This window comes from Peromyscus leucopus, chromosome 4, assembly GCF_004664715.2.
Source record: "Peromyscus leucopus breed LL Stock chromosome 4, UCI_PerLeu_2.1, whole genome shotgun sequence".
Lineage (NCBI taxonomy): Eukaryota > Metazoa > Chordata > Mammalia > Rodentia > Cricetidae > Peromyscus > Peromyscus leucopus.
In genome coordinates this window covers 124316311-124340686 of record NC_051066.1, presented here as the reverse complement: position 1 = coordinate 124340686, position 24376 = coordinate 124316311, and the positions used below count along the sequence as shown (strand labels likewise).

The window sequence follows — 24376 nt, the reverse complement described above, 5'->3', positions numbered from 1 at the left end:
CCTGGAACTCTGGTGCCAAGGCTCTGAATAAACCTTTAGAAATCGCAGCCGCTCCGGGGAGGACCAGTGTATGCGCCACCAAGAGCAAGCGCCGGCAAAGCTGGAGGCGCGGGGAGAAAGAGCAAGCTGCCAGAATGTTTCCCCTGGTTCCGCAGCTCAGGGGCGCCGGGCTCCCTGACTGCTTACTGTAAGCCAGGGGCCAGAGGTGCTTGGAGGGTCGCAAATCAGCTACTCAAATGTTTCAGGTGGCGTCATACGCAGACCGACCCTTTCTCGGAGATAGGAGACAAGAAGCGGGATTGGCTTTGTGCATTTCAGGAACCTCCAGGAGGTGCTTTCGGTGGAGATGGGGTGTCTGGCCAGAAGAAAGTGAGATCAGGAGTTACGTGATTAGGAGCCCACGGCTAACTCAGGCCCGGCATTGACCCCGGGAGCTTCGCGGCCAACAGGGGGCGCCCTGCCACTGTGGAAGTTGGAGCTTAGCACTCCGGGATATCCCGAGAAATCTGAGCACGCAGGACGCTTCAGGTGAGGGTGGGAACTTGCAGGTCAGCGTACAGAGGGAAGCGTACTTTGCTCCACGGACCCAGTCTCCCAGCGCTTGGTAGCTAATTTTACACGTGGAATAATTTCTAGGACTAAATTTCAACTAGGAGCACAGAGAGTAATGCAGCCCACAGGCTTACAAACACCCTGACATTCAACAGAGAGAGATGGGAGAGACAGACAGTGTAGGGGGTGGGGGAAAGAAGAGACAGAGACAGAGACAGAGAGACAGAGACAGACAGACAGACATAGACACAGACACAGAGAATGTAAACCAGAATATTAGTATCGCTGCACTGGGAGGCAGAGGCAGGAGAATCTCCGTGAATAAGGGCGTTCCAGGACAGTCATGGCTGTTATACAGAGAAACCCTGTCTCCAAATATCAAAAAGAAAAAAAGAAGGAGGAGGAGGAGGAAATAAAAAGATTGGTATCTATCCTTGTGTGGAGGGAGGTCCTGTGCTTCAACATTTAAGATCTCTGTGGACAGAACAGAGCTGAATGTATTTAAGGGTCTCTCTCTCTCTCTCTCTCTCTCTCTCTCTCTCTCTCTCTCTCTCTCTCTCTGTGTGTGTGTGTGTGTGTGTGTGTGCAGGCATATGCCTGCATTTTTTGCTTTAATTTTGAAAAACAGCTCCTTTTATAAACAACAGGTGTACCCCTCTTTTCCTGTGGACAGCCCACTATCCTTGTGGGCCCTGGGGGTGATGCTGGGGATCTGATATCTTTGGGTTCCCTGTGTTCACTGGGTGAGCATGTCAGATTCACCACTTAGCGGGAAAGCAGGTCTTGCCTTTGGGGAATCTTGCCCTGTACTCCTTCAGAGGACTTTACTTGTTGCGCCAACTTCCAAAATATGCATTTCAGTAGCAAAAGAACTGTCAATGCTGCGTCTTCAGCACAAACAGATGCTGACCCAAGAGACTTTTTCCTCTCCCATTCCCTTGGTTCACCCTCCAGTCTGAGCCTCATTCAGGTTTCTATGTTCAAAGCTCACCCCAGTGCCTGCCACCTCTATCTATCCTCTGCTACCACCACTCCCAACTCCGGACATCTGGATTTGAGCCAGGGGCCAAAATTCCCTATTTTCTCCGTTTCTGAGGCAGAAGAGTTCAGGACTGTATCCCTGCCTTTCAGTCACCTTTTCAGAACCAAAGAAAACGTCCACATATAACCGTTTGCCTGCAAGACCCTCTACTCCAAAATCTTGGCTTACCATAGTCTTGGTAGCAAACAATACAAATGACATGTTCTATTGTTTTGGGTTTGGTTTTGTTCTTCGAGACAGGGTTTCTCTGTGCAGCCTTGGCTGTCCTGGAACTCATTTTGTATGTAGACTAGGCCAGTTTCCACATCAGAGATCAGCCTGCCTCTGCCTCCCGAGTGCTGGGATCAAAGACATGGGCCACCACACTCACATGATATTTTTTTTTAACACCCAGAAGCTGAAGAAAAAAGAAACTGATAATTTCAAATTTTATAAAACGATCCCTGCCTCGGCAGGTGGAGAGAACACAGATCCTCCTGAAGTCATCCCATAAGGCCTGTTATTGATTCCTTTTTCTCTCTCCCCTCCTGCCCTACCCCCACCGCTGCCCTGTTTGTTTTAGTTACGAAATGCTGTGGGCACCTTGGATGTAACTGAAAAGTAACCTTGAAACACCGAGGTCCGCATGTCAGAGACAAATCGCAGCCTACCAGGCACTGGCTGCTACTAAGAGGTGCTCTCCGAGACGCCTGGGGTAGGTAGCCAGAAAAAGGTCCGAGGTAGCTGACAACCAAGGCGGCCCGACCATGCGTATCCTGCCCGCCTCCCGAGGCCGCCTCGGGACTTAACTGTAACAGGGAGGGGCCTCCGGAGCAGCGGCCAGCGAGTTAAAGGTGTGTACACAGTTTTTCTAAATAGGACAGCGCTTAGCAAATTGGCTGTCACCTGCTTGTTGTTTTGACAGGGAATGTGCGCGGAGAGGATAGAAAGCTGGCATAAATAAATCTGGCTAGCCTCGGCTCTGCGGGGCACCGAGGCCGTACGCGCCCTCGGATTGATGAACCGGGTGCTCAGGGAGAAGAGGAGGGGTGGGACAGGAGTCCAGAGCTTCTCCAGGGGTGGCCTGATCCCAGGTGTCTGGGTTCACGGAAGACTCCCCGTGGACGCAAAGAAAGGGACTCCACCAGGGCGCCCCGCGCCTGCTCGCAGGTTCGGGTCTTGGGAGTGCGGGGGACCGCAGGAGCTGGGCTGGCTCCCGGCTCAGCGGCAGGTGCGGAGAGCCGGCCCCGGCTTCCTCTCACCTAAGTGTGAGATGATTATTCAAATGGGCTGCCCGGGGTCTGGGGATTGGAGGCCTGCGCCAGCGCGCCGCGCTATATCACCAGCCGCCCACGTCACTGCGGCACTTGTCCGCTGCGCGGTCCACACCTCCTCCTCCCCCTCCTTTAGCTCTCCCCCCCGCCCTCCCCCGCGCCGCTAGCTTCCCGCCGCCTCCCGGCAGCTCGACACTGCCAGCCTCAGCCTGAACCGGCAGCCCCAGGAGCGCGGCGACGGAGGGCACGCCCGACGGCACGGCTCGGGTTCCGGCCTCCTAGGTTCTTTGACCCCCTCCTTCGCCAGCTACATTCCCGCCCACTCCCAGCTACCTCCCGCGGCAGGCCGCGGGAGAGAGAGGAAGTGGAGCCGAGAGAGAGAGAGAGGGAGCGCGAGAGAGGGAGGGAGGGAGGGGACAGTGCCTTAGCTGACTTTTTTTTAAGAGGGTGGGGGTGGGGGCTGATTGCTGGTCGTTTGTTGTGGCTGTTAAATTTTAAACCGCCATGCACTCGGCTTCCAGTATGCTGGGAGCCGTGAAGATGGAAGGGCACGAGCCATCCGACTGGAGCAGCTACTACGCGGAGCCGGAGGTAAGCGCTGGCCTTCGCCAGGGAAAAGTGGGGTGGTAGCTATCTCCGCGTCCCCAGCCTCCGCACGCTCCCTTCACGGGCACCCGCCCCCCCACCCCTAGCCTTCCTGGACAGCCGCCTTTTCCGCCCTCCTTCGACTCAAATGGGTCTCTTTTTTATACGACACACTGTTAGCCTTGAGATAATATTAACTTTGTGATCAAATATTGACTTGCGGCGCCTCCAAATCCTCTTCGTGGCCGAGCCACGCACTATCCTAACAGAGTTATGTTTGGCAGCGCGCGGCTGGGGAGGGGTGGGAGGTCGGCTGGCGAGGGGGTGGGGAGCTGCAGAAGAGAAGGTGGGTAGGAGTTGGGGACAGAGGTGCAGGCAAAGAGTCAAAGACTAGTGGACAAAGAGAAAGAAAGTTTGTGGCGATGAAGCCAGGACGCTTCACAGTTCCTAGCCGAGTTGGCGGTCCCTTCCCTATTCCTCCACGCAATGCCTCCAACCGCCCGCGGACTCTGCGCAGGCACTGCACTTCATTCCCCTGTGACTAAGGAGTGGGATCCCGGTACGAAGGCCCAGAATAGGGGACACGGAGACTATTTCCACTTGAGACTGCCCCAGTGACGTTCCAAAGGTGGCTTTTGGCGACCAGGGATAGCAAAGGAGATTGCTTGGTGCTGACTCAGTATACCAGCCAGAGGGTTTGGGGAGCGCCTGAGGAGAGTAAAATACATTTGGGACGCCTGACCTGGTGGTGGTGTAGGGCACCGATGTTCTAGAATCTGGGCGAGGAGTCCCAAGCCTAGAACTGCAGCCCTCTGGCCACCTCTCCTAGAGCGATCGCCCGTCCTGCTCGCTTTGAGGCACAGAGGAATTGGTGTTGGTGGACTGGGACCCAGGGAAAGAAAGAGATCCCCCTGAGGCCTCCACAAAGGCGGAACACTGGGTCCTACCGATGAGTTGGGGGGTCTGGCACTTTCAGCCTAGGTGCTAACCTGTCTTCTCCCCGGGCTCTGTCTGCAGGGCTACTCTTCCGTGAGCAACATGAACGCCGGCCTGGGAATGAACGGGATGAACACTTACATGAGCATGTCCGCGGCCGCTATGGGCAGCGGTTCTGGCAACATGAGCGCGGGCTCCATGAACATGTCATCGTATGTGGGCGCTGGAATGAGCCCGTCGCTAGCTGGCATGTCCCCGGGCGCGGGCGCCATGGCGGGCATGAGTGGCTCAGCTGGGGCGGCCGGTGTGGCGGGCATGGGACCTCATCTGAGTCCGAGCCTGAGCCCCCTCGGGGGACAGGCGGCTGGGGCCATGGGTGGCCTTGCTCCCTATGCCAATATGAACTCGATGAGCCCCATGTACGGGCAGGCGGGCCTGAGTCGTGCGCGGGACCCCAAGACCTATCGACGCAGCTATACACACGCCAAGCCTCCTTACTCGTACATCTCGCTCATCACCATGGCCATCCAGCAGAGCCCCAACAAGATGCTGACACTGAGCGAGATATACCAGTGGATCATGGACCTCTTCCCTTTCTACCGACAGAACCAGCAGCGCTGGCAGAACTCCATCCGTCACTCGCTCTCCTTCAACGACTGCTTTCTCAAGGTGCCCCGCTCGCCGGACAAGCCTGGCAAGGGCTCCTTCTGGACCCTGCACCCTGACTCTGGCAACATGTTCGAGAACGGTTGCTACTTGCGCCGCCAGAAGCGCTTCAAATGTGAGAAGCAGCTGGCACTGAAGGAAGCCGCGGGAGCAGGCGGCGGCGGAGGAGGCAAGAAGACAGCTGCTGGGACCCAGGCCTCGCAGGCTCAACTCGGGGAGGCTGCGGGCTCAGCCTCTGAGACTCCGGCGGGCACCGAGTCCCCCCATTCGAGCTCTTCCCCGTGTCAGGAACACAAGCGAGGCGGCCTGGGCGAGCTGAAGGGAACACCTGCCTCCGCGCTGAGTCCCCCGGAGCCGGCGCCCTCGCCTGGGCAGCAGCAGCAGGCTGCAGCCCACCTGCTGGGTCCACCTCATCACCCAGGCCTACCACCGGAGGCCCACCTGAAGCCGGAGCACCATTACGCCTTCAACCATCCCTTCTCTATCAACAACCTTATGTCCTCCGAGCAACAACACCACCACAGCCACCACCACCATCAGCCCCACAAAATGGACCTCAAGGCCTATGAACAAGTCATGCACTACCCTGGGGGCTATGGTTCCCCCATGCCAGGCAGCTTGGCCATGGGCCCAGTCACGAACAAAGCGGGCCTGGATGCCTCGCCCCTGGCTGCAGACACCTCCTACTACCAGGGAGTGTACTCCAGGCCTATTATGAACTCCTCCTAAGAAGATGGTTTTCAGGCCCTGCTAGCTCTGGCCACTGGGAGAAGGGCCAGAGAGAAGAGAGGCTGTCTAGAGACTCTGGGAGAGCTTTGAGGAAAAAAATAGCCACCACACTTCAGGCCCCAAGAGAGCAGTCTCACCTAACTGTCTGTGCCCCTAAATAGATGGGCCGCCGTGATCTGTCATTCTAAATAGGGAAGAAAATGGAAATATATATATATAAACATTTTTAAAGGAGCCTGTGGTAGACCCTATAGACTCCTTCTCAAGGCACCTGCAGATTCTGATTTTTGTTGTTGTTCATTATTGTTGATGTTGCAGGGAAGTCTGACTTTAAAAACAAACAAAAACTTTGTGAGTGACTTGGTATAAAACCATGTAGTTTTAACAGAGAACCAGAGGGTTGTACTGATGTTTAAAAAGAGAAAAAAACAATAATGTAAGAGTCTGGTGTAAATGACCAGGAGAAAGAAAAAAAAATGCATCCCATTCTGCACATGGTGAAATCCAGGTCTCGGGTCTGATTTAATTTATGGTTTCTGCGTGCTTTATTTATGGCTTATAAATGTGTCTTCTGGCTAGAATGGCCAGAGTTTCACAAATCTATATTAAAGTGTTATTGCCAATTTTACCCCTTGGGTTCTTTTTCTTTTCTTCTGTTCTCTCTCTCTCTCTCTCTCTCTCTCTCTCTCTCTCTCTCTCTCCCTTAAAATTAAACAGATATAAAATTATTGCAAGGGAATGGGAAGGAGGTGGGAGTTTGTTGCAGGGTTTTCATGGGAGGCTGGGGGTCAGTGTTGCTGTTTACCCAACATTTTATTTAAATATCAAGGTTGAATGAATTTTCCTGTAAGCACCACTTCTGAGTCCTAGGAACATCTCCCGCTCCCCAGGCTTGTCCACCTAGCCATACCCCCATCTTGCCTCCCTATATGCATTTTCAGAGTGAATGGGAGACAATCCCTAAATAGTACAGCAACTATATCCGTAAACAAATTAAAATTGTTCATAGTCACTTTTTAAATTTTGAAGTTAATATTACTAAACATTACCGAACACGTAAGTCTCTGATGGACCATCCCAGCGTCTTTATTCATGTCGATATTTTTATTAAGATACAGAGACTGGAGTCTCCTAAGTAGTCCTGACTGGCCTGGAACTCACTAGGAAGACCAGGTTTTGGCCATCCTCCTGCCTTTGCCTCCCCAGTGCTAGGATTACAGACCGGTGCCACTGAGCCCACCCAGCTAAAGTCCAGTAGTGTTATTCATGAAGCCAGAAGCAAAAGCACTCTTAAGTGCCACCTATCTTAATTTTGCACCTGAGTTACTGGAAGATGTGGTGTTGCAAAGGGCCCTTGGGCAGAAGTTTACACTTCTTGGCTGTATTTTTTTTTTTTTTTTTTTTTAATCTTTGACCTCTTTGCTAGTCAGTGTGCCTAGACTGGGTTTACAAATTCTTGGTGTAGCCTTTTGGCTCTTCACAGCCATTTCTACCATACAGCCCCTTTTACCTTCCTGTGGAATTGAGATCACCGGCTCCAGTCTGTGATCACACACACACACACACACACACACACACACACACACACACACTGGCTCCTCTTACCCTCTCCTTTCATAGGTGTTATCCTGGTGCTGGGAAATCATGCTAGCCTAGAGATGATGAGCCACCTAATGGGGGGGGGGGGCATTTTGAATATTCCTCTGGAATTGGTTTTAGTTGCATAGCTTAGGGTAACCTCCAAATCTCCTTTTATAAAGCTATATTGGGGGATGAGGAGCCAGTGAAGGGTGCCCTGAGCAGCCTACCAAATGACTCCAAAAGTAGTGAGAACCCAGTGTCTCAAGATTGATGTCCCCCTTCTACCAGCTAACCCTTGTGGCCCTGACAAAGCTCTTTTAGCTCAGATAGACCAGCCAGGAAGGACTGTGGCCCAAGAGCTGAACTGGTGTTTTTCGAGCTTCTGGGAAAATACAAAGACCACCAAATAAAATCTTACCAGTTCCTCCACCTCTCTCCAGATGCTCCAAACTGACAGTTAACTAACTCTATAGAATTGAGCTTTTGCAACGGGAACCTCCTCACACTGGCTTGTATCTCCTGCCCTGCAAGCTGCCTGGGCTAGGGTAGGAAACAGCATTTCCCCCCCCCCCCAGTCTGACTTTGGGGGCATTCCCACGGGAAGAAAAAATAGTTTTCTCTGCTTAAAAACCTAAGCAGGCATCAGAGGTGTTTCTAATCTCAGCGTGCTGCTTAGAGCTGACATCTTGCTATTCCTACCTATTCCAACCTGGACTGTCTGTCTGACCCACAAAAACCCGACCCAAGAGTCCACCTCTCTTCTAACACCTGGCTCATCCCTTTCCCTCCTCCCCGGGCCTGGCTTCCCTTGCGCTTGTGTGTGTGTGTGTGTGTGTGTGTGTGTGTGTGTGTGTGTGTGTGTGTTTCTACACTCCCCCCCCCACTCCCCCCAAAATCCCCTTTTAACAAGCCACATTGTTCGGAAGAACACAAGGAAGAGAAATTGAAGGAGGGAGGACCCGCAAGCCGCGGCCAGCAATCAGGCCTTCTCTTTGCCTGGCTAGGACACACACGTCGTCGCGAGCCGGGACTGAAATGTGTTTCATTATCACATAAAAGGCTCCCGTGGCGAAGGAGCGGAGAGGCAGGGCCGGGGGCTGAGTGGGGGACAATGGAGGCTGAAAGCGCTGCCCTAACCTGCTATGTTTCTTATCGCACGCCCATTGTTCCAGGGTCGTTTTAAACTACTTAGCGCGCCCCCCTCCACTGATCCCTGCCGATAAGATATAGTTCTGTGCGAATACATAAAAAGGATGTCGGGGAGCTGCGCCCTCCGAGGCTTTTCTGCCCTTCTGGTGTCTTCCCCCCTCCCCAAATCAGTTCCCTCCCTTAGTTTCCAAGTTTAGGAGCTCAGGGATCCCCCCCCCAACTCGACGCATTGCAGGGTGCAGTGGCTCCCCCCACACACGCACACTCTTTTTCTTCCTGTTGCCCGTCGCCTTCCTTGCGCGGGGTTTAAGCAACCGTGATCTGTGAATAAACAAAGTCAGTAAACAACCGAAAAAAACATTCTAGATCCGAATTCCAGGAGGGTAAACTTTCCATGCCACGTCACACTTCAGCAAATTTGCACAGATATTATATTGCCTCCCCCCTCCTTTATTATTCTTTTTTTTTTCCAGGATCCCATTGTACTTAACTGAATTTTATAACGCTGATCGATATCTTGGTAAAATATTCATTTTTAAACTAGCGGGCAGTGAAATCTTTGCTTTGTGTGCTAAAGTCAACAGTCGCTCGGTTTGAGCTCAAATAAATGCTGGGATGCCTCGGCTGGGAGCAGTCCGCCGCCTCCCTCCGAGCGCAGGACGCTCCGACGCCCGCCTGCCCGCAGGCCACCGCAGGTAGGGAGCGCGCCCACTCGGGGGCCACGCCCGGGCTCCCCGCACAGAGTCCGCCCCCCACTCGGGTCCACACGCCTCCCCTCCCCCAGTCAGTCGAGAGCTTGTGTGCCTCTAAGGGGACTGGGAGGTGCACCCAGTGGATGGAAACCCAGAGGGTTGGGAAGTAGTGTTTTTGCGAGGTAGTGGGAGACTCGAGACTGCACTGAGGCTTTGAACGAGAAGTCTAGGAGTTTAAAACTCCCAACCATTTCGTAGTCTGGGTGGGTTCCCGAGGCTTGAAAAACAGGGACTGGTCCTTGCAGCCCTTCTGGCTAGGGAGTGGAACAGAGAGCGTCTAGTTTCCTAAGAGCTGTGGTAGGGAGGCATGAGCGCGCCCTTGGTCTCAGAATCCGGAGTGGAGTACCACCGGTGTGTGCGTGAAGCTGGGGGATCCTGAGAGGTGGAGGCCACAGCGTGCGGGGCACGTACGTCTCTGAGTTCCGTTCTCTGCTGCTTCTCGGATCCGGGCAGAAGAGGGCAACTCCAAACTGGTGCAGAGAGGGGGGCAGCGCCTTTCTTGGAAAGGAGTCACTTTAGGTCTAGTCTGCAAGAAGAGGCGCTGGCCTTTGCGCTGCGGAGAGCCATCTGGGTCACAAGCAGAGCCCAGCAAAGAAAGTCAAAGCATGCCGCGGGCTTGTCTATCATCCCAGCCCCACTACAACCCAGTCGCTCTGCCCTGAGGCAGGAGTGTGCTCCAGGGTGTTGCACTTGAGCATGTAGGGGTGGAAGAACAGGACTTTGGAAGATAAACTAGACTCCCGCGCTTCTTTCGGTTGCCTGCAGGAAGGTGCCTGACTTCGCCTAACTAGCTTCCACTGTAGCCTGTTGAAAATATAGTATGCTAGACTTTTGGGGGCAGGGTCCAGAAAAGAGCTCTTTTGGGCCAGGGGTGTGGCTCAGAGATAGACGATTGTCTAGAATGCAAAGCTCGGCGTTCTAAGCCCATCAGCGGGAGGTGGGGGGTGGGAGAAGAAAACGAAAAACATCTTTTCGGTGGTCTACCAGTCCCTCTATTCTTTCTTAAAGCGTCGTTCTCCCGGTGCCTTTGCCTTAAACGCCTGGATGCCTGACTTTGGAAGAAACCCACTTCCAGTTGGGATTTTTCTGGGACTTTTGACAAAGGGTGAGACGCGCTGGAAGAACAGCGCAAGGACGTTACCTGCCACCCTAACCGGAAATCTATTCCAGGCTGCACTGCCATCTGCGGATAGTAAACTCAGTGGGCAGAAACAGTCCAACGGACCCTCTAGGTCCATGCTATGAGGGCACCTTCGAAAGGGCAGGACATAGGCACACCCTCTGGTCCTGCCCTTGCATCTCAGGCTGTGGGCCCACGTTACAGACACTGGAGGCCAACAGGGACGCCCTCGCAGCGCTCCAAACTGGGGCTCGCCTGGTGTGGCTGGTTGTCTTCCCGGAAAGAGATGGAAAGCCTGCAGGACACTCGGCGAGGCTAATCGTTTTTAAATAATTAATGCCTCCCCATTCCGCTGGTAATGCAGGGCTTCGAATCCGTCAATTACTTGTCATTAGACGAGTGTCGCCCTACGGCCTTCCCTCGAGCCTTTGATGGCGCCGGGTCACCTAGCCCTGCCCACTCCACGGCGGAATTAAAAGGTGCCCGGCTTTTTGAGAACCGGTGCGGAGTAGCCACGGCCCTCAATTCAGTGAGAGTTTAGAAAGAAAGACCCTCGGTGAAGAGATGTAATCTTTCAAATGGCCAATTTAAACGCCTGATCTTTATCGCCCTCCTCCTCCCGGTTTATACAGAGAAGGCAGTCCGTAGTGCTTTGGGGGCTTTTAATGTGGAAGTGGGACGGGGTGGAGCGAGATAAAGCTTAATAGGGCCTAGGGGAAGGCGTTCACCAGAGGATGTATCTTGAAGCCACCGTCGGTTTGTTGTTGTTGTTTTCCCGTCGTCCCCCCTCCCGCCCCCCAGCGTGGGAGCTAGGGGTGCTCCCTCTCCGGAGGAGCCAATGCCCCCATAGCAAGCCTTTCCTATGATGCAAAGCGGGGACCCCGACTGATTCTGTTCTCCATAGGCAAGACACCTAGGTAACAAAGAGAACGCTAAGGACAGCCCCCCATTCTTCCAGCTATTGTGGACCCAGAGGTGCCCTGCAGCGGGGTTGACGAAGATTCACACGGGGACCTCAAGTCCTGTCTCACAAGAGAGACACCCCACTCAAAACAAAAAAATAGAAAACAAAAACAAAACCCCACCTAGCAGCCTCAATCCCAGTCGGGATTCTCTGAGGTGGCAAGAGAAGAAGAGTTCAGACTTGAGGTGTCTCTGTTGGGTCAAGACAGTGATGGTATGGTCCTCGCTGCAGCACCTTAGCAACCAAGCCCAGCCAGGAGTGCTCAAGTGAAATGAAAAAATTAAAAACCGAAACAAGGGGAAAGGCCACCAAAAGTTTGCAACTCGATTTAATTACTCTTCTGGCCAGTCCCTTCCTGGGTCTAGTAGGGTTTTTTTGTTTTGTTTTGTTTTTGACAGTAAGTAAAGATGGCAAAACTTTGAGCTGTGTCTCTACCCTTCCTGGACTAAAAAGGTATCTATCTCCACAGTGGGCTTAGACTAGACTCGAGATAATGTATTTTTTTAAACACCCTCTCACCTCAGGAGAGGTTTTCCTTTGGCAGGCGGGGAATGGGAGATGGAGGAAAAAATCAGCCGTGAATGAAGAAAGGTGGAGAGTCCTTTGTATCTGGCCCACCCGCGAGCTTCTGCTTGCTTCTTAGAACTTCATCTCCGCTTGCCATGCCTTTCCAAGCAGAAATACCAGATTAGAATTAAAAAAAAAATCAAATTAAGGAAAAATGCCAGATATGGATAGGCACTCCCATATCAGACCAAAGAAAAAATGCTAAGGAACTGATGTGTCCCCTAAGGAGCTCAGTAGGGCTCCAGCGCCTAGTGGGCCTGAGCTCTTTTAGACAAAACTCCCATACTCTCTGTCACTCCAGGGGTTGCCTCGGAAGCCTAAATCCTGGGGCATCTTCCCCATTCTGCTCACAGCCTTCCTGCCCACTCTCTTATCCCTTTTCTTTTCTTCTTTAAAACAATAATGTGTGTCTCCCTGACTCCCTCCTCCCATTGTATTTGTTGATGACCTAACACGCTCACACCAAAAGCCACACACAGAAAACCAACAACGTGGGATGGGAGGAAAGACCAATTATGACTGAGGCTAACAAGCAGGGAACACCCAAGTAGAAGCTGGCTGTCTCCTGGGAGACTGATGGAGGCTTATTTTACAAGCTGTAATTCCGTCCTGGTCCCTATCTCCAGACTGGAAGTGATGCCTCCTCGCCCCTCCCCCTCAAGTCCCGTGCTCTTGGAACCCATTCCCAAGCTTCTGCAAATTCTTGGGGAGAATCTCTCTGGACAGGTGAAAAGAGCAGAGGTGTTTTCCAAGCTTGTCTTTAGCGTGTCATGCTTAATTTGAAGTCAGTGTCAGTCACTCTCAACACTGAGACATCATTGTGACAATCCACATGAACACCACCTGGATTCACATTAAACCCCCCTGCCGCCGCCCCGCGTGTGTGTGTGTGTGTGTGTGTGTGTGTGTGTGTGTGTGTGTGTATTTCATTTCACTGTTAGATGACACATCAGATAGCCAGGAGTGCTAAAAGAAACAACACAAATTAAGTTACATTTATGCCTGGATTTAACTCCGTTTTGCTTATTAGCAAATACCCCAGCAATGTTAGGTGAGGTTATCATCAACACTCTATTCTTGACTTAAACGTGTTTAGCCTAGACTGGAAATGTCAGCATCACAACTGTGTAAAAGAGAAGTCCAGGTGTACTTCATGCACCTTTAGCCTAGAGGAGAAATGTCAGCATCACAAACCTGTAAAGAAGTCCAGGCTTACTTCATGTACCGGGGCTTTACTGCCTACATTGGAAGTTTAGAATGAGCCCTGCACGTATTGCTTTTTTGTTCAGTTTGCTTTTGTGATTCTGCTCCCATGTGCTTAAATGGTTCAGAACCAAATTATTTCCTTCACATACAAATTAGTTTTCCCTTTAGTTTCATTTATTTGAAAATGATAAGAAAGCTTCAAGAATACACAGAGATATTATTTAGGGGTCGTGTTAGATCATAAGCTATATAGACCAAAATAGAATTACCTGTCTGTCTGTGAACTTGCTAGTTTTTCAGAAATTTGATCTATACATACAAAGCGGACATAACTGTATAATGGAGGTTATACATTGGAGGTTGCTTGGAGGTTGCTTAGTTGTTTAAAACAAAGCAGCAAATTCTTAATTTGAAACCATTAATGCTAAATGTGCGATCCTTAAAATGTAAAATGTAATCTTGGGATGTTTGGAGGGTAAGGCTTGGAAGGAGCAAATGCATGAGAGGGGTGGGTGGAGAATTGGAGAGAACAGAGGAATGGGTGGCATTTTCTGTGAAGGAATGGGGGTGAAGTGTCAGGCAGGGCAAGACCTGAGCCATAGAGAGCTCTGCATGGAGGTCAGAAGCATCTTTAACAAAGAAATCAAGATGTCAGGGTTGGTTTGGTGGTATAGCTGAGCGATGAGTATGTGCCTAGTATGAGGATCTGGGTTCCACCTCCAGCATGTGGGGAAGAAATGTTATATAGTGTTTCGTCTTATATAAAATACACAGTTCTGCTCAAGCCATTTACCTTACTTTTTAAAGCTCTTTCTAAAGTGAGTAAGACTGACTTTACCAAGTGCTCCCTGTTTCTCCTGCAGTTCTGATCTACTAAAAGAAGTTGTAGTTTCTACTCTATGTCTTGCTGGCTTGGAAATTTTGCCTTCTTCCCAGAGTAGGGAGCCCCTTTCTTGGCAGGAATCTGCCCCTTTTGTCCCGTCATAGGCTCCTGCCCCTATCTTACTTCTTTATCACAACTCTATTCAGTCTCACCCCTATTGAACAGACCTTTCCATTTGCCTCACACCCTGTGATGTGTTCTCATCCCCCTGATGGAAGTCAGAATTTATGAGTAATGGTCCTGGGGCTTAGAGTTTCAAAACTTCCTCAGCACTGGCCTCTCAGCTCTCCATCTGGGGCAGGTGATTTATATTTCACCTCAGTAATCTTTCAACTTCTCAAAGGTTCAGATTCTCATTACACTTGGACACCCCCATCTCCAAAACAGTAGGAAGCCTGTCTCCCCAGAATACCAGAATCTCGGAGAAGAGGTTGTCTGAAGTATTACCAGAAGGTTGGAAGGAACAAGGGAGAATAAATAAATCTTGGGGACCATGTGGCAAGACAGCAAAGATGCCACCCCTTATCCTTGTAGAGAATAGAGTGGGAGTGTCCCAGATTAAGCTGATTTGTATTTTTAAAATACAATTGTCATGGGATTGTGGTCCTTCAAAGCCAACCAGATCTGGGCTACATTTTCCTTACACCTAACTCTGGGATGGCAGGGTAAGGCCGGAAGAGAGGTGACAGCAAGAGAATCAGCAGCTAGATAGATGGTTCTTGAATTGTGATTAGAAAGGCAAAATGCCAGAGAAAAGGAAAATGTCAGGGGCAGAGACCACCGGCTGACGTGAGGGCTTAGAACAGTGCACACTGGCAAATTATTTCAGAACTGCAGCATCTCAGCCAGCCTGTTCCTTGCCAGGAGATCCTGACAGCAGGGTCTAGGGATGTTCAAAGCCACTCTGACCTCCTCCTGATCTGCACCTGGGGTCATGACGACACAGGTGATAGCAGAGGCTTATTGCATGCAGGCACTGCCCACACTGTGTCTCCAGCATGCTCCTGCCCAGCAGACAGAGAAGCAAGGCCCAGCTCAGGCCCTGGCACCGTGAGATGCTGGCTTGGCACTCTGGCCTACCTTACTTGTGGGCAAGGAACCAGCAGGTGTCTTGCTGTCGGGATGCATGTGGGTATGCCTCCTAGTGAGGGTTTAGAACTTGCTTGCACAGGCCCTGGGGACACAGGATGGAACTGAGAAAGAATGCTCAGCTTTAGCACTGAGGTCTCCTTATTTTTAGGTCCAGGTTGCTGGCCATGTCTGGGATTTTCTGCAGTTTTCATCTTTTCCACTGTGGCATTTCAGGACACTCTTAGATGACTCTGTTCCAAAGCCGACTCCATAAACAGTGATGGTCAGCTTTTGGTGATGAACAGAGTTCTAGAATCAACTATACTTCTCACTCTAAATGGGCTAGCTGAGGTCTTAGATTAGGATGGGGACATGAGATCTATGTACATGGAACCTTCTGAAGACAGTGGAAACAGAGAAGATGCCATTTGGGAACTGATCATGGGATGGACAAGTGGGGAAGGGTACCCAATCTGTACTTCATCCTCTGTCCTCTTAGGTTTTAATTAACACCCCTCTCTCACCAGCAGACTTTGCCAATTAAAGGCCAATCTCTCTTGATTCCTCGCTTTAAAAGGACATTTTGGATTCACCCAGGCAGGCAATTAAATCCCCCTCAAGCCTCTCCCTTCCCAAAGCTCTGAACAAGCTGAGTCCTGACTACTCCTAGCATTCAGCATAGATTCCAGGCTGGGAATTGAACTCAGGTACTCACCTGCAGTTATCAGAATGCCAGGCTCATCATCTAGGGAGATCAACCCTGGACCCAAAGCCAATCGATTCAGTGATAGTGGGAAACACTGTTCAGATCTTGTCTTTGCTGGATATACAACTAAAAGTAACTTCAGGGTTTCTCCTGGAGGATGCTGTTTCTCAGTACCTCCCCAACTCCCAACCTCCAGCCCCCAGTCTCTTTCCCTTCCACATTTTTCCTTCCTTCTTTTCTCCCTCCCTCCTTCCCCATCCTCCCGTCTCTCTCTCCCTTCCCCTTCTCTCTTCTCCTTTCTCACACCTCTTGAAGGGGCAACTAGATTACATTCTCTTTACTCTATACCATTTTTAATTAACTCTTTCCTTCAAGAAGCCTGTTATCTGAGGGGCACCAGGCCTTCATCTTAAGACCTACACCACTCCTAAAGGGCAAGCCACCATCCCAAGCCTCTCAGTCTGTAAGGAAGGTACCCCTTTGAACCTTTTGTTCCACAACCTCCACAGTTCCTTACCTGGCGGCTAAAGTACTCACAGGGACTTTCTGCGTGACAGGGCCCATCCCCCCACCCCAATCCCTTTCCCCATCTAGGCTCAGCGGAGTTCAGGGTTAGTCTTTGATAACCTTGTTGCAGAACAAAGTTGGGTGTATGTGGCATATCCACAGTCCCCACTGTACCCCTACAAGGTAACCTTGGGACCTCTAGTCAGGTATTTGGGGAGTGGGGAAGGTGAAATGAAATGGCAAAGCCACTCTCTGAGCATTGCATTTTAATGCCCTTGACAAGATCCCCATTTTACTCCTCAGTTAGAATGGAGAAGGGAGAGTTTGATACTCATTGTAGCCAGCCACCAGCCAGTCTCTGAATAGACACTTTGTTATCCTGTGGCCCCTTCCTTCCTGCTCTACCTTACTTCGGCTTGCCAGAAGGGATTGTGCTGGTAAGGCGTACACATTGCCATCTGTTCGTGTAAAACAGATGTAATTGCCAGCCAGCCAAAGCCATATAAAAATTTAGGACATGCCCTAAAGGATTATAACTTAAAATTCAACAATTATGCTTCGGAAAGCTAAATGAACGAGCTTTCCTCACCTTTGCACGGTTAACCTGGAGTGACTGGTGTTTTGTTTTGTTTTGTTTTGTTTTAATGTTTGTTCTTGTTAAATTCAGAAGCTTTCTTTTTCAAGGCTGGTATAATAAAATGGAGTTCTTGTCATATTTATCTAGCCTCCTTCCACCGGACAAAAGATATTTCTCAAATTGGATCACCTCAGCTTTATTCATGAATTACTATTATCAGCTAACCACAAGCAAAAGTGCCTTCAAATCTCATCAGTTTTAAATCAGTTCTTCCCAGGATGCTAAATCTTTAATCTAAAACACCACTGATCTTGCCTATGAAATAACTTCTTAAAAATAAAAACAAAACAAAATGTTTTAACTTATAGATTTTTAAAATTTAAACTAGAAGTAGTTTAACAGTATGGTGTGTTCCACAGCAATGGGCAGCAAACAGGTAAATATATTTTGTAATGAATGATGAAGCCTGAGGTGTAGTTCAGTTGGGAGAGTGCTTGCTAGCACAGGCAAGGCCTTGAGTTCAATCCCCAGGGCTGGAATAAAATAAAAGCAATTTTATTGTGTTTTAAAAAAATAGAGGACTAGCTCCTAATATTAGATACTAATTTTTAATATAAAATAGCCCTGGAGAAACCAAAACACCGAATTTCCTTGCTCTTTTCATTTTAAAGTATGGTTTTCAAAGAGGTTACAAAGAATGCACTTGGGATTTTAACATTTTGTGCCTCTCTATCCGCCTGTTAGATGGTTCTCAACTGTTTCTTTCCATGGTGTCTAGCGCTCCTCACATCCCGAGGAATACGGAGAAGAAAGGCTTGGATGCCTTCACACTGGTGTTTGGTGTCACTGTTCACAGCTGGCTGACACAGTCTGTTCTCTTTGTCATTGGCAGCCCTATGTGCACTTTTGATATGAATAAAACTAATTACCTACTTTGACTTTATAAATCTTTCTCTTAATTGTATGTTTGACGAAAAAGGTCAATGATGCTAACTAAACCGTTCTGGCAAAGATTTTTAGAGATATTTCTTATTACTTTTCTTTCTAAAGCTAAAAACAAAAAACAAAAACAAAAGCCCACTACATTAAGACAGTGCTGGAGGAAGCACATTTATTTGTTATTTTAGATTGTTTAGAAAAGATAGGTACAACATTGAAAACATTAAACATTTCTGGACAAAACCACAAATGTTAACTGTGGGAGGGGGATTCGTTTACTTTTCCGCCTTCACACTGCGGGTGCGAGGCGTCTTTCCGGAACTTTTCCTGTACTGGTGCACAGGACCTATGTTAACCTGCCGGCCACCTCCGAAGCCCAGGCAAGGCCACGCTAAGCTCTAAAAAATAATTCAGGGGAAGCTTGCTGATATTTTTAGGGTCCACACAATAAACTCCCACGACACTGAGACAGACATTCTGTTTGGTGCAAGCGGCAAAAAACACAACCTATCAGTGTTTACATGTGTATTCAGCCGTGAAATTGAATATTATCAGAGTTGAAAATGCAAATTAAATTAAAAGCAGAGAAAATTGCCTTTGGAATTATAGTACCCAGGAGCTCCAGAGTATTTGCTTAAATGGAAACATTTTTTTAAACTAACGGAGAATATCTAAATTGCCCTCTCACCGCTGTCTCCCACTTCCCATGGACTCATGCCTTAATTTTACCAGAAAATAACGTCTACGCTGAGGTACAAACCATCCATCCACCCACTATAACAAATCACACTTCGTTTTTCCAGAACATCACTTTTCTTAAATAACAAATTGCCCCTGTTTAGCCACTAAAGTCAGGCCTGTTTCAGCAACCCCGATTCACATTGGGAGCTGAGCAGCGGCTGCTGTCCCCCATTGGCGCGCTCGGGGTGCATGGCGAGTGCAGGAGGAGCGGGCCCTAGAAGCCGCGCAACTTGCGCGCTGTCCAGGACACGGAATCTGTGGATTGGCGAGAGGAGCCGCCGGTACGGCCCTGGTTGTTTCCACGTCGCCACCGACCACTGGCTGCAGAGATAATGCCAAACCCCTGAAAGCCAACGGGTCCAGGTAGAAGGCTTCTCCTCTCTGCTTTCACAGCCCACTGGGATGCCGCGGGGCCAAAAGAAAGGGGAAATGCCTGCCCAGTAGGAGAAGCGGTCAATAAAAGAGCTAGAGAAGTAGGATCGCAGCAGGTGAGAGGGGCAACCTTTGGCCCTGTGATCCAAGTTCTAGAATGTGAGGAACCCACCCTTGTTCGCCCTGATAGCCAGCCGGGCAAGACTGGACCTACTCCGCTGCCCCCACAGTGAGCACCACATTTTACTTCTCTTCCACTCCTCCCCTACGTCCTCCGGATCCCTGGGAAAACCAAACGTGGGTCTCTGATTCAGGTGCCAAGGTCAGCAGCTTTCAGAGACAGCCTTGGGCCAAGGGTCAGCCAGACTAAGGCAGCCATGTCCACCTGGGCCCTAAGTGAGGAGTTCTGGGAACCCCCGCAGTGTCCAGGCTGTGCTAACACGGGGTAGGAAAAACTTTCATGTTATTTGGTGACCTCTGAGTATTTTCGTTTCCCCCTTCCGACACTTGTCCACCCCCTCAGGGCCCAAGCAGCCTTGGCTCTAGTCCACGGTCGAAAAGGGCAATCCTTTTTCTTCTCTGGGGAGGAAGACAGCGGTGGCCTGTGCGTCCTTCTTCCCTCCCTCCTGCCTATCCCAGACCTGGTGGTCGGAGGGGCAGCCCCAGTTACAGAACGATAACTCCTGTCCAGCCGTGGGCAGTAGTGGAAGCCGGTTTTTACTTGAAACCTGCCGGTCTATTTCTTTTTCAGGAACCCCACCGGTGCAGAACAGTGCCCCTGCGCCGCCTAGAAGACAGCCCGAGGCTCCTGGGCAGATCCCGTAAGTTGGGGAGATTCCGGAACCCTTTTCCAAAGAGAGTTGCGCTGATCGCGTGTGTGTTGTTTTCAAAGCCAATCAAAGGACACAGCAGCCAATTAAAATGAAATATTTTCAGTTCCCTCCTATGTTGTCAGTGATTTGCCCCCGGGGATCCACAATTTTCCCAAGCCTGTTAACGGGTGACAATGAATGAGTGCCTCCTGTAATTTAATTTTCCTGTCACACTAAATAGAGCTACATTGTAAACCTTAGATCTACTCTTACTGATAGCATCGCCTTGTTTTGTCATTTGCACCATAAAGACCCCCAAAAGGGACACTGTATTGTGACCGCCACTCTTGAATTATTCAAGAACTTAATGACATTTTCCATTTTAAAAAGGGAACTAATTGCCATTGATGAGAAGCATGTGACCTTCTCGGGGTGCCCAGTATGAGAATGTTACCATCTGTACACCCACACGGAGCCACAGAACAGCAAAACTGGGGGGGTGTGTGTGTGTGTAAACAAGATGAACTCAAAATGGACACCGAAATCATCCATATTATTTAATCCCACACAAGCTCAGACATATAGTTCCAAAACTCTCTTCACCTGAGCTAAAAATCTACGTCAAATGTATCATCAATCAGGTCCACTTTGGGATACCTGAAGTGACTTTTCATTTAGGATAGACGCAGTTGCTGTTATGAAATGAACTATCCTTTCTTAAATGTGAAATTACTTTGTGTGGTGTCAAACATAATATTGAGTGGTCTGCCCTCACTCTTTGCTGGCTTTTCTTCATTTAATTACTTACTTATTGGAAAGAAAAATGAACTCAAATTATGAAGACGGTTGGCCTCAGTATTTGCTGTTTGAATCTATCTTGAGTCCTCTGAAAAGCCAGGGTTGCCATTTTTTGTTTATATGGCTTTCTTCTTAAATTATTGAAATGGGTGTGTATCTTTTTTCTGAGTAGAGAAGACAGCTAGTGTGTTTCCCAGAGTGTTTTTGCCTTTTCTCTAGTTCCCAGGAAAGCAGAGGGCATAAAGGGGCTTCTTCCATCAACATCCTGTGACTTCAGAAATACACATACCATCTACAGAGGTCCTTGCGTTCCCGAGCTGATCTACAGCCACTAAGGACCATTTGAAAGATGTGAAGGGGTGTTAATAAGTTCAGACGTAAAACACTTCCCTGTACTGGGCGCTAGATAATTCTTTGAATTTTTAAGTGATGATTGAGATTAGGCATGGAGATTTCTGCAGAGAACCAGGGTTCCATTCAAACCGACACCCTCAGACACACCCATTTTTAGCAGAGCTAAATATCTTGTTTGGGGCTTTGAATCCCCACCTCCACCCTCCCTTTCTCTTGCAGAATTTCTGGAAAGAGTGAGATATTTGTGAACATATAAGTAGCTTTTTCACGAGTATCAGTGAAGCCACGTGTCTGACCCAACTACTGCTGGGGCAGCATGGAGTCAGCTGTGAAACCACTGGCTTGTCAGCTGGGGAAGTAGATTAAATGCTTTTAAAAAGAGGACTGCTGTAAAACTGCCATGACCTGAGCTATATAATGGAGCAACTGTTTTCATTTTTCCTTAAAAGAAACATGTTCTCTCTTTGGCAATATGTGCTCCTGTGTTCAGTAATATGTCAGAAGAAATGCATTAAGGATATGTGGGTTCTAGATTATTTGTTTATTTGCTTTGAAGTACTGAGACTGGAAACCAGGCCTCGTATATCTAAGCACGTGCTCTACTACCCAGCCACACTCCCAGCCCAGAATCCATAGTTGTTACTTATTAAATGATAAAGACATTTTAAGAATGTAATATAATGTGATGAATGCAACCCCTTATGGATCACATGTTAAAATCATTTTAGAGATTTTTCTTACATATTTCTATGCTTTTTTTCTCTTGAACAGTTTGTAGACTGTAAGACTAGAATAAATTATCAAGCATCTCCTTTGTGAGCTCTATTGTATTCTATGGTGATATTACCCAGGAATTTGGTATGCTATCAAAATAAAAATTCATTTACCTTACAATTCTTTGGATGCAGGGCCACTTGAAAGGCATTTAAGTACTGTGGAAAGTTCTAAGCATCTTCTGGACACAGGGTTTCTCTCTTATGGCTCCATTTCTAGAACTCACCCTGTTCTGAATGAGTATTAGTGTTGGCATTTCCAAGAACCAGGTGCAGGGATTTCATTCTTATTTAGTGGATGGTTCTAGAAGGGTGTGAAGAACTTCTGCTAAAGGACCATGCTTAACTCAGTTGCATCTAATTTCCAATTGCCTTCCAATAAAAACAGTCTTTGGAAAGCATTCCCACTTGACTTTTATGGAAGAGCAAACTTGATATTTCTGCCACAGGACAGGAAGAAGCATCCAGTTCTGCATCTGTGAAATGGACCTCTTATTTCTCCACCCAGCTCATTGTGGAGGAATTCCTCTGAGGCTTTGTTGTTGAGGCAGCCACATTTCGTCACTCTCATTTGTGTTTGGAATTGCTGGAAAGTTGAGTGAGCATGTTCTGTATTTTGGATCTTCTTCTTTTTTTTTTTTTTTTAATGCTATGCACACATGAGAAAGGATAAATAAAGCCATTATTTTAGAAAAAAAAAATTCACTTAAACCTAGAAAGATACATCATCGGACCATTTCCCAGCTTCTAAAAGTGGTCCCAGAATCACACCATGCAAACAGCTGGCTGTCTTGTCTCTGTCCTTTATTTAAATTCCAACGAAGAGTTGTGTGCATGGTTTCAGCCTGGCTACTTAGGTTCTACCTTCTGTACTTAGTCCTTTAAGGATCAGAACTACTAATACACGGTTTTTACAATCCTAGAGCTAGCAAAGCCAACAGCAACTTTCTGCCCTGTCATATTTAATTGAATGTTTGCATTTAGACATATTTACTGGAATTCTGAGTGCCTATGTTTCCTCCTCTGGGAAATAGCATCAAGATAGCTTAGCTGTGACTTGGTTACCAACAATACCTTTAAAGGAAGCACAGTTCTTCCTGTTTTGTAAATACTTGTTTCATAAGCATGAATTGTGTTGCAACTCTGGGTCAGGACTCTGATTAGACATAGAGCATCGTTTCAGCAAAAGAGAGCTATTGTATTACTTAGCAGTGACAGCATCCAGCTTGAGCAAATTACACTGTGGAAATGGAAATACCCTGTCCATTTTTTTTCCTCATGGAAATCAGGGGGATATGAAACCCTGACATGATTTTCTATATACTTGCTGAAGCTCATATTTGTTTTTTGCTTGTTCTCTTTGGTGACATTTTAAGTCGCTAATTAAAGCATTGATAAAAATCCAGTTGAATGCATTAGAATAGGAGGGATCATTTCTGTAGTGAGAATATAGGGAAGCTCACATGTGCCATCAGGAGGAATCTTTCCTTTTTTCCATTTCATACTATTCTAACAGGAACAGGATCATTGTTCTTTTTCCTTTTCTCTCTTTTTCTTTTGGGGGTGTTTGTTTGGGGTTTGTTGTTGTTGTTGTTTAGTTTCTGTAGACAGAGCTTCTTTGTGTAGCCCTGGCTGCCCTGGAACTCACTCCGTAGATGGTAGCTGAGGCTAGTCTTGAACTCAGAAGTCCACCTGCCTCTGCCTCTTGATTGCTGGGATCAAAAGACACATTTCTTAGTCTTTTTTAGGGGGAAGGTGAGGATCTCATTCTGTAGCCTGGTCTAGCCTCAAATTTGTGATCCTCCCTCCTCAGCTTCTGGAGTGTTGGAATTACAGCTGTATGCTATCACACCCGGCCCTTCTTAGCTGCATTCTTGTTTTCTCTAGATTTGCTTATTCGCAGCTACTGGAACAAAAAGATGAGCCAGAGGAAAGGCATTGGCAGGTTTGTTTACCGAAGAGCATCATGTGACTTAGGAAACACAGAAGCTTCTCCCCACACTGAACTTTGACCCTCACAAGAATGTCCCCAAAAGGCCATCATGATACTACAATCAGATAGCCCTGCATAGTCTCCTGGGTGTTTACTGCATTTAAATGGAGGAATGAGACAAAACAAGGCTGGCTTATAGCAAAGTGGTGGTGGTCCTGCCCCAGGTGGGTGCTGTGCTGTAGACAAATATAGACAACTGGAGGGTTAGACACAATGGAGCATCAGCCATGAGAATTGTCAATGGAAAGATCTTAATAAAGTGCTGATTTGACCTCCCTGCAGAACTGAAGTTATCGAAGTTATTTAATCTCCCCCAGAGTTACCAAATCTTATGAGGAATAAACAATGAGGTGTGTGTGTGTGTGTGTGTGTGTGTGTGTGTGTGTGTGTGTTTGTGTGTGCGCGCGCATGCGCATGCAACTCATTGTTAAAAATCTTTATCATAAGACCCAAGTTCTGACCTAGTATAGGAGTCCTCTTCAATGACCAGGAAGTATCCACTAACACAAGAGCAATTCTGTTGTGAAAGGTAGCTGTTACCCAGGCCTTGGGGGAATTTCTGTGTTGGTCTGGACAATCCATACTTCTCAAAAAGGTAAACAGGGACAAGAATAGGAAAAGCTCATGGAGGACTATCTTGGGAGGTGCAGGGCAGGCTGACCAAAAAGCTCCTGAACCCAGCAGGATTTACCAAAAACCAGGCCACACTCAACATCTGTTGAACAGTCAGGGAACAAGGATGCCACAC

General features: G+C 48.5%; 1 protein-coding gene across 2 annotated transcripts; it reads left to right on the top strand.

The window, feature by feature from the left end:
• The first annotated feature begins 2187 nt into the window (after positions 1 to 2187).
• On the top strand, positions 2188 to 6391 carry Foxa2 (forkhead box A2). Of its 2 annotated transcripts, XM_028881842.2 has the most exons (3): positions 2188 to 2427; positions 3369 to 3438; positions 4450 to 6391. In XM_028881842.2, the coding sequence occupies exons 2-3, from the start codon at positions 3370 to 3372 to the stop codon at positions 5761 to 5763; spliced, it is 1383 nt and encodes a 460-aa protein (XP_028737675.1). In that variant the 5' UTR covers positions 2188 to 2427; position 3369; the 3' UTR covers positions 5764 to 6391. The 2 variants fall into 2 exon arrangements, with proteins under 2 accessions (XP_028737675.1, XP_028737674.1); XM_028881841.2 differs by lacking the exon at positions 2188 to 2427 and having other exon boundaries at positions 3312 to 3438.
• The last annotated feature ends 17985 nt before the right edge of the window (positions 6392 to 24376 follow it).